General features: G+C 35.3%; 2 protein-coding genes across 2 annotated transcripts; both read right to left on the reverse strand.

Moving 5' to 3' along the window:
• Positions 1-3,501: 3,501 nt before the first annotated feature.
• On the reverse strand, positions 3,502-4,710 carry LOC132738032 (inter-alpha-trypsin inhibitor heavy chain H4-like; the record flags this gene model as incomplete). The annotated part of the gene is made up of 1 exon (XM_060725454.1): positions 3,502-4,710. A coding segment is annotated over one exon (990 nt), but the record flags the coding sequence as incomplete, so codon positions are not given.
• A 448-nt stretch (positions 4,711-5,158) lies between these two features.
• On the reverse strand, positions 5,159-5,765 carry LOC132738033 (inter-alpha-trypsin inhibitor heavy chain H3-like). Its single transcript, XM_060725456.1, has one exon. The coding sequence runs from the start codon at positions 5,753-5,755 to the stop codon at positions 5,159-5,161; it is 597 nt and encodes a 198-aa protein (XP_060581439.1). The 5' UTR covers positions 5,756-5,765.
• Between the last annotated feature and the right edge of the window lie 4,659 nt (positions 5,766-10,424).

The following is a 10,424-nucleotide window of genomic DNA, read 5'->3' on the forward strand; positions in this document are numbered from 1 at the left end:
CTTAGTTGGTTTTTCGCCTGAATACAAAACTATATACTAGAAGGTAATTCGTATATTACATAATTATATTCCTCTGAAAACAGGAAGTGTTTTTCATGAAACAAATGTTACGGTCATATAACTAGAGATGTGTTTTTTTTATAATATGGTAACACTGCCTTCGCGAAAAATCGACGTCCAGGAGATTCATTTGGTTATTAGTACCAATCAGAAGGTATAGTTGGTTATTCAAATATAACATGTATTTCTCTAAAACCAAAAAATAATTTTCACAAAAAAAAGTAACAGATATTTGACAAGATAATTATTAGATGAATTCTACCAGATGGTATCACTCCGTCTCCCTACGTCAACAAGGGGACTCAGTTGGTTATTCGTGTAAATGCCCAACTGCCTACCAGAAGGTGGTTGGTAATTCGAACATATTCAATGGCTCACTAGTCAATAATTGTATAACAAAAATATCGTCAAAGCAGCAGTGTACATTGACTTTTCAAGGGATATAACCCAATAAATGTTTAACCCAATACATGTTTGTGTATGGTTTTGTAACATCAAGAACTCTGTTGAAGATGTAAGGGACATTTATACTTGGACAGACAACTGTACGAATTCGAACTAATTTGTGATCAAATATACATTGTCGTATATAAATAAATAGTTCATGTTAAATAATCTGTGCGTTCAAGCCACATATATTATGCCTCAGAATTTAAAAAAAATATTTTTTTTGCAATGGGCAAACATTAGTTTTATAATGTTGTAATAATGGTTTTAGACAATGTTAGATGCTCATCACCTGCAGAAAAAAGTTCTCAATGTGAAAGTATGTGTCATAAAGGTAGCAAAATGTAAACAAAGTAGTATTTTGACTTCCGTGCAAAATACTTAAACCAATTACCAAATAGGCAACAGAAGCAAAAGATGGTTCAGATAATTGAGTAACTTTTGCAAACTATACAGGACACGAAAAATAAAAAGTTTTTGAGAAATAAAAAAAGCATTTCTAAAGCATAATGGGCCTTCATAAGCATCTTTTATTTTCCTTAAAAAAGTGATTTAATTACATGAAGAGTCAAATACGCAAAGCAAGTAGAAAAGACTTTTGCTTTGGTGTTTATATTGAAAAATGACATTAAAACAGAAAGTAAGATAGATCTTTCTGAGGACCGAAAATTAAGAAAAATGGGTCAAAGACAGAAAAGCCGGATTGCATTTGGATACCAAATTATCATGAGGCTTTGGTGTTACTAAAATTTTCTACTATTGACCATTAATGTTAAACATTTAACTAAGTCTGTAAACAGGAAGTGGATGAGCAACAGACCTGTGAATCCCATGGTATGGGACGACGTGTTAATGCTGTATACCATGTGATAAGTAGTTGCTGAGAAAATGGTTACGAAAATTTCCTACAATTGACAATTAATGTCGAAAATTTAACTAAGTCGCCAAACAGGAAGTGGATGTGCAACAGACCTGAAATCGAATCCCACGGTATGGGACCACGTGTTAATGCTGTATATTTAATTTCAAGAGGTTGTGAAAACTGTCCATTGACCATTAATGTCGAAAATTTAACTAAGTCAGTACACAGGAAGTGGATGAGCGACAGACCTGAAATCAAATCCCACGGTATAGGACCATGTGTCAATGCTGTGTACCAATATCAAGTGGCTGTGATAAGTAGTTGCTGAGAAAACTGTTGCAAAAATTTCCTACCATTGGCCATTAATGTCGAAAATTTAACTAAGTCGGCAGACAGGATGTGGATGGGCGACAGACCTTTTATTGAATCCCACTGTATGGGACCGCATGTTAAAGATCCTGTAACACAATTTTTTCATGGTTTTATTTCATAAATATGATGCTCAAATTAAGATTTGTCAATATTGTAAGTTCCAATAAGCATTATTTATAAATCAACATTTCATGTAAATAAAGGGAGGTAATTAGAGATTTATTTTCTATAAATTCCAAGTCAAATTTTCCAATAAAAAATGAATGCATGTAGTTTATTGATTACATATAATGTGCACAAATATTTGCAGTACACATTTTACATATTCTTCGATGTTTGAAAATTGTTTTATTTGCATAATCATATACATATATATTTTTTTTGCAAGTGTGGTATACACACAGTAACAATATCAATCACAAAACATACAGGATCTTTAATGCTGTGTGCCAAATATCAAGTGGCTGTGATAAGTAGTTGCTGAGAAAACTGTTACCAAAAATTTTCCCCGCACAACCGCCCGCCATTCACCATACTAAAACCCGGGTTTGCACCTGTACATCCTTGCGAAAAATGTAATCAGACGGAGAGATATAAATCGATACTGCGCGAGGCACAGGGACGTTTGTTTAAAAAACGACATAACATAAAAAGAACAAAAAAACAACAACAAAAAAAAAACAAGCAAACAACAACTAAAAACAACATACAAATAAAAAACATACGTAAAACAGCAAAAGTCAGAAAAAAAGTCAAACTAAAAAAACAACAACAACAAAAGCAACAGAACTTCTACTACTTCACTATTTATTTGACAAGTATTTACAATATCGCACATGTACAAGTATTAATCAAAGAAACACACATAATTATTTTTATTTATTACGTACATGACCATGTCCATTGTCTTACATATGTGATGAAGATGTAACCATGTTTAATAATTCATTTTCGGGTGTGTTTTTACTTTAAAATGAGTTGGTCTCTAAGGTAAAGTATTTTATACAGTAAAATGCAATAATAGGTTTTAGTATTAGACATGACAACAAACCACGAAGAATTATATATGTTCATATATATATATGGATGTTGTTTGCAAGTGTGAGATACCATACGTGATTCGATACAACATATGCATCAGACAATAAAATGTTCTAGAACAAAATATTATTCTTCATCATATAAACGTTCATACTAAATCACTTTGGACTTTATCAAAATTATTTTTTCAAGTAAAAAATTACTTCATAGGAATATCCAAAACCAATACATTTCTAGTGTTAAATCTATCAATATTTGAAATACATATGAAAAATGGGCCCATTGCAGGCCTATCCACTTTTATGTTAATCGGATCTTATGTCATATATGTAGTTCATGTAGTATTTCAGGTCGGAACAAAACAACATCAATGATGCTAAGCTAAACTTCTTTGGTCGTTTTTGTGATCGTTATTATTCTTCCATACTCCTTCATGAGGGTAACCATTTGTTTGTTGTTAATAGTTCATTTGTATTTTTCATTATTTTGAGTGTTTCAAGTTTATTTACATCATTATAGTTTGTATTTACGCCTACAATAACTTGTAACAAACTAGTTAAACTCAATCAAGTTTGTATGTTGCTAATTTGATTCATTTAACTTCACTTGGTTTGAAAGCACTTTTTTTTTGGGGGGGGGGGGGGGGGGGGGGGGGGGGGGGGGGGGGGGGGGGGGGGGGGGGGGGGGGGGTTCTACTATTCATTCAATTTTGGCTTGACTTCAGTGTTGTAGCTTCCACGACCTCAGAATTTTACGTGTCCCAAGAATCCACAACTCTATGACTAAGTGTTTAAGTGTTGTTACTTGTCCTTTGCATGAAAATTTATATCATTGTCCTCTTTTATTTGTTTCTTCTCTAATTTTTAATATTTCCTTTTTTGTTTGATCAGTTATTCTAATTGTGTAAAAATAAAAATGAGCAATAGCTAGAATGGACTTTAATAAAGACTCAATATGACCATAAAGAGGACAAAGCACATGCTGTTGTTGACAGCAAAGTTGTTAGCGGAATTTGTTTTATTTCTTATATCCTGCTGATCAAAGTCCGTATCATCGTAAAAAAAGTTTGATAAATCATACTGCACGGATTTCGACGAACCGGACTGTGATTTAGCAAGTGCTCCCATACGGTTTGCTGGTGGTGATGCCATCTTTTTAGGCGAATATTCCGTTACTATTAGAGATGTCAGTGGTGTTACAAATCCATAATGCAACGATATATTTAGAGCATTTTCCTTCATTAATTCTGAGCTAAGCTTGTTACCATCTAAAATTATTTCGGCCTGTTTGAGAAGTTGTTTGACTCTTTGATAGGCAAGAAGACGCGACAGGCGATTTTCATCCACAGCGGCAGTTCGTATTATCTGCATACCCTCATAACTTACTGTGCCATTGTTATTGGATGCCTGAATTACTGGACGAAGATCCGCACCAGGAAAGGTCGAACCCGCAACAACTATCTCATTTCCACAGTCGTATTGTCGGTATTCTGTACGAGTTGTGTTTTCTTCCGGTACATCTTCGTCCCCCGCTTTGAAACTAAAAATGATGTCTTTTAAGTAAGGGTTTTCTACACCGTTATATAGTTCAAGAATGTCTTCACCGTCATTTTTGTCCCTTATTACTTTCAAGAAACCTTCATTTTCGTTGGAAGAGCATCTAAAAAGTCTGTTGCAGCACCCGAAACCAAAGGCGATAGTGAAAATACTCGACTTACAACACTCTTTTTCCTCCATAATTAGTTTTTGTCGCGAACATTTCTCCTGATTCGATCTGGGGTTCTGTACTCCGACTGTTGGTTCTCCGTCAGTTAAGAAAACAACTATTTGTCCGACTCGGTCATCTCCATCTTGTTCTTGACCAAACAATGCGACAGCTTTTAAAAGGGCATCGTTAATATTAGTAGACCCTTCCGCCACCACTTTTTCTCAACGAATAATGTAGCACTTTCAATATTCAAAACAGTGGCTTTTTGAAATTGCTGATTCCAGAGGAGTGCATCTTTATTGAATATGATAATGTTAAAAAATCATTTGAACGGAGAAGCTTGAATATTTCATACATTGTTTGCCCTAACCTGCTTTATTGGATTGCCAGCCATTGAACCGCTGATGTCAATAACGAAAACAATTTGTTTCATCATCACATTGGCTTCTTCGCACGGCGTTGAAAACATATGGACAAATTCACCATTGTCATTAATGTATACCATTCCCCCATTTTCCGAAGGCTCTAGTTCGTATTCTATTTCGAAAGGTTTCATAAAACCATCGTTGGCCGCTATTTGATCTGCCTCACTAACTTTCCATTCAAATTTCCTGATATAATATCCATCTTCGGTAACTTTTTCATCATCCGAATATATACTTTCGACACTCAAAGGGGTTTGATATGTGACTTCCTTAAACTTTGTTTTTCTTTTAATTCACATATAACTTCTAGCTGTGGTACTATAAAAGAATTTACATCAATGTAAATCTTCTGAGAATATTTTCCAGCATTCTTCAAGAGCATTTCCTCATAATGAAGCCGAAATTCAAGTGTCGTCTGCGCAGCAACGTTTACCTTGACCCTGAAGATATCCCTATCTCTGTCGTCTGCAACACTCGTCTGTTGAGTAATGGTACCTGCACTGATTCCATCTTCCTTCGCTTTCTGGTATTCTTCGTAAGCTGCATTCTTGTCTTTGATGATAGCGTTATACGTGTTATCGTTAGTGATTATCGAAAAATTCGTGATGAATGCTTCGTAAGGAATTCTCACTCGAAACATAAGCTCGTGGTCCGATGTGTCGGTATTTTCAACGAGGCTCCGCACGAGTACATGGGCATATCTGAAGGAAGCAGAAGAACTAATTGAAAGTTCCCTCATCGAAATTCCTTGAATATTTCTACGCGCAGATCTTACCCGACCTGTTACACAGTCAAATGTAACACCCGCTAAAATAAAAAAGAAAATAACCGAAGCAGACATATCGACTTGTTTTCATAGCAGAAATGAAAGAGAAAATGTTGCTATTGAGATCACGTTCGGTTTAAATAATAGACCCAATGAGATTTAACAGGGAAATGCGTCATTTCTGAGAAAAAAAAGAAACACTTATCAATTTCTAACACGTTTCACACCATTTCCTTTCTGATCAAGCATGTATCAAATAATCAGAATATCAGTCAATTTTCTTGATAAGGTTACACCACTTTTTACGATAGGAGTGTGAATAAGTTCCTATGAACTTCATTGAAAGAATAGATCAAAACTGCAGAGGTGAAAATTGCCAGAAATATGAGACAGTGGTTAGAATTGAATTTTTATCAGATATATTTTCACAGATACGGCAGTTACATCAATGTTCTGACATAATGTAAATGGAAGCCAAAATAAAAACCTAAATCCTTGTCAAAGACATACTAGTATTAAGCATGAGCAAAACCATTACTTTGATATAGAAACCAATTCATCTGGTTAGATTTCTTTGATGTAGAAACCAACACAAATGGTTAGATGTCTGCTACATAAACTGATTGACTATTTGGAAAGTTTTAAAATTACTTGGCACAAATGATCACCTTGTAGTATGACACAATGTGCACAGTGTGAAGTGCAATATCCATGTTACTTCCCAAGGTCAATGTCAAACGGAGGTCAATGTCAAACAGAGGTCAAATGTTCTGGTTCATACTTCTTTTAAATTTAGGAAGATTTTAAAGTAACTTGGACAAAATAACTAACACTATAATACAATGGCCTGAAGATTTGCATAGTGAAACCGCCATATTAATCACCAATGTCATGGTCAACAAGAGCCATGTCAAACAATGCCACCCCCCCCGCCGAATGTGTTTGCTCATTGGAAGAATGTATATGTAGTAGAGCAGAATAACTCCATTTTAAGGTCTTTGGTAATGAAAACTGATGGCTATAGTGATTACAGATTTGAAACCTATGTGAATACTGATGGCTGAAAATAACAAGGGCAATTACTGAAAAATAATGCAGGGTAGGTTATCATTCTTGTGTGCTGCATCCCTCCTCAGTAAAGTCTATCCACCTATGAAGTTTCAAGTTGATACCTCAAATACTTTTAGAAAAAAAAATTAAATTGAAAATTAAGTATGAAAAATAACAAAGGGCAATAACTCAAAAATTATAAAAGGTAGAGTTATCATTCTTGTGCACTGCAAACCTCCTGAGTTAGATCTATGCACCTATGAATTTCATAATGATATCTCAAAGGCCTTTTGAGTTATGCTCTGGACAAAAAATAATTTTGAAAAAATAACAAAGGGCAATAACTAAAAATTATGCAGGGTAGAGTTATCGTTCTTGTGCACTGCACTCCTCCTCAATGAGATCCATCCAGCTATGAAGTTTCAAGTTGATACCTCAAATACTTTTTGAGATAAGCTCCGGACAAAACATTATGAAAAAGAACAAAGAGGAATAACTCAAAAATTGTATAGGGAAGAGTTATCATTCTTGTGCACAGCATTCCACCTCTATAATATCTATCCACCTATGACATTTCATGTTGACATCTCAAACACTTTTGAGTTACGCTCCACTCGGGTGAAAAATTAGGTATGAAAAATAACAGGGCAATAACTCAAAAATTATGAAAGGTAGAGTTATCATTCTTGAGCACTGCACACCTCCTGAGTGAGATCTATGCACCTATGAAGTTTCATGTTGATATCTCAAAGGCTTTTTGAGTTATGCTCTGGACAAAAATTAATTTTGAAAAATAACAAAGGGCAATAACTAAACAAGGGTGCCATAGTCACAAAATACGCCCGTTTACAAAAGCTTTAGATGGAGATGGGGGCATTATGGATAAGTGTTATCTAGCAAGCAAGTTATTATTCTTGGCACTGTGTTGTTAAATGAACCTTAAAACAAATCAGTAGGGAAGATATGCACAGGATGTGTGACCTTGACCTTGGTCGCAGGGACCTGAATTTTATGCACGGCACTCAGCCTCACAATGATGAACATTTGTGCCAAATTATATTGAAATCCCTCTATGCATGTAGAAGTTTTGCTCCAGACAAGCGTTTTTCTATGAGCTCTAACTGTGACCTTCACTTTTGACCTAGAGACTTGGTTCATGTGCAGGGCACTACGTCTCATGGTGGTGAACAATTCTATAAAGTAACATTAAAATTCCTCCATGCATGTAGAAAATATGCTCCGGACAACTTCTGGATATTTAATCATCTCCAGTGACCTTGACCTTGCAAATATTAACCTAAATTAAATGTGTCACACCTGTAGTCATGATAGTTACCATTTGTGCTACAATCCATCAATAAATGATGACTAAATGGTCCCTATAAACATCTTCAAATTTTTATCTGAACTTTGACCTCTGTGTAACCTTGACTTTGGTCGCAGGGATCTGAATTTTGCGTGCGACACTCAGCCTCACAATGGTGAACATTTGTGCCAAGTTATATTGAAATCCCCCTATGAATGTAGAAGTTTTGCATCCGGACAAGCGTTTTTTCAATGAGCTCTAAGTGTGACCTTGACCTTTGACCTGGATCATGCATGGAGCAATACATATCATGGTGGTGAACATTTCCATTAAGTATTCTAAAAATTCTTCTATACATGTAGGAGATATGCTCCAGACAAAATCTGGATATTTCACCATCTTTAGTGACCTTGACCTTGCATATATTGACCTAAAGTACATGTGTCACATCCGTAGTCATGATAATGACCATTTGTGTTACAATCCCTCAATAAATGATGATTAAATCGTCCCTATACACATCTTCATATTTTTATCTAAACTTTGACCTCTATGTGTGACCTTGACCTTGGCTGCAGGGACCTGAATTTTGTGCGCAACACTCCGCCTCACAATGGTGAACATTTGTGCCAAGTTATATTGAAATCCCTCTATGCATGTGGAAGTTTTGCTCCGGACAAGCGTTTTTCAATGAGCTCTAAGTGTGACCTTGACCTTTGACCTAGAGACCTAGTTCATGTGCGTGACATGGCTTCTCATAATGGTGAACATTTCTATGAAATTTCATTAAAATCCCTCCATGCGTGTAGGAGATATGCTCCGAGACAAAATCTGGATATTTCATCATCTTTAGTGACCTTGACCTTGTATATATTGACCTAAATTATATGTATCACAGCCATAGTCTTGATAATGACCATTTGTGTTACAATCCCCCAATAAATGATGACTAAATGGTCCATATACACATCTTCATATTTTTATCTGAACTTTGACCTCTATGTGTGACCTTGACCTTGGCCGCAAAGACCTGAATCTTGCCCGTGACACTCCGCCTCACAATGGTGAACATTTGTGCCAAGTAATATTGAAATCCCTCTATACATGTGGAAGTTTTGCTCCGGACAAGCATTTTTCAATGAGCTCTAAGTGTGACCTTGACCTTTGACCTAGAGACCTGGTTCATCTGTGCGCGACACTGCTCCTCATAGAGGTGAACATTTCTATGAAGTTTCATTAAAATCCCTCCATACATGTAGGAGATATGCTCCGGACAAAATTGGACGCTGCCCACCCGCCAGGGGCGTTCCCATAATATGTCCCGTTTTTCAAACGGCGTATAAAAATTATGCAGGGTAGAGTTATCATTCTTGTGCACTGCACTCCTCCTCAATGAGATCCATCCAGCTATGAAGTTTCAAGTTGATACCTCAAATACATTTAGAGATATGCTCCGGACAAAAATGTCGGACAGAAGGACGGATGGAAGGACGGAAGGAGACTATTACTATATCCCCCGCCACCTTTTCGGCAGGGGATAATAAAAGGTTAAAAACTAAACATTCATGTTTATACAGGATAAAGCTGTCAGACTGCTTTGGTGTGGTGTGATAAACTTATCCCCCCCCCCCGGTGCAACTGACCAAACATACCATAATAAACAACAATTTCGACTGACTTTTTGAGAAACTATATTTTCAAGGATGCATATGATAGAAGACAAATAATACAATGTGGCATGTTAAATCATACCAGAAATTAACACATTTTAGAAAAAAAAACAACATGATAATATCCATCTTGTCCGATATAGCATTTTATCTACCTGTAAAGAAATTTAAACTAAATCAACTAAATACAAATCTATAAATAGGCAAGCAACAATAGTTATCAACATTAAAGCTCCAGTTAACTTTAATATTTGTAAATTTCCCTTAAAAAAAAGCATCAAATTGTTAAAAACAGGTAATAATTTTAACAATTTATACAAGCAAGAAAAAACAAAAGATAGAAGATATAACCGCGGAGGGTTTTTCTGACTTTATCAAATATCTGTTTAACTGTAGTCAGTATCTAATAATATTTAAAACATCAACTGACATGGGAAACATCCTGATCCTGGTCAATAAAAGTCAATCTATAACATTGACTTTTTACTCAAAAGACCCAAATTTTGAAAAGAGATTGTGGGATATTTCAAATGGAGTTATAAAGGAGGCTGCTATCTTTTTTAACAAATTTTTCTTTTTTGACTAAAAAAAAAATTATATCAGGGAAAAATCAATATAACAACCCTTTAAAAAAGAGCAAAATTTTAAAACTAAACATTTTAACATCACTCAAAAAAATTTCCCTAAAGGCCCCTTTATCTACTTTCCCAAAACGTTT

The sequence above is a fragment of the Ruditapes philippinarum genome, unplaced genomic scaffold (genome assembly GCF_026571515.1).
Source record: "Ruditapes philippinarum isolate M1 unplaced genomic scaffold, ASM2657151v2 ctg2994_1_1_1_1, whole genome shotgun sequence".
Taxonomy (NCBI): Eukaryota; Metazoa; Mollusca; class Bivalvia; order Venerida; family Veneridae; genus Ruditapes; species Ruditapes philippinarum.

Bases quoted from the DNA above. Each gene is read 5' to 3' on its own strand.
- LOC132738033 (XM_060725456.1), bottom strand. From the start codon at position 5,755: ATGTCTGCTTCGGTTATTTTCTTTTTTATTTTAGCGGGTGTTACATTT.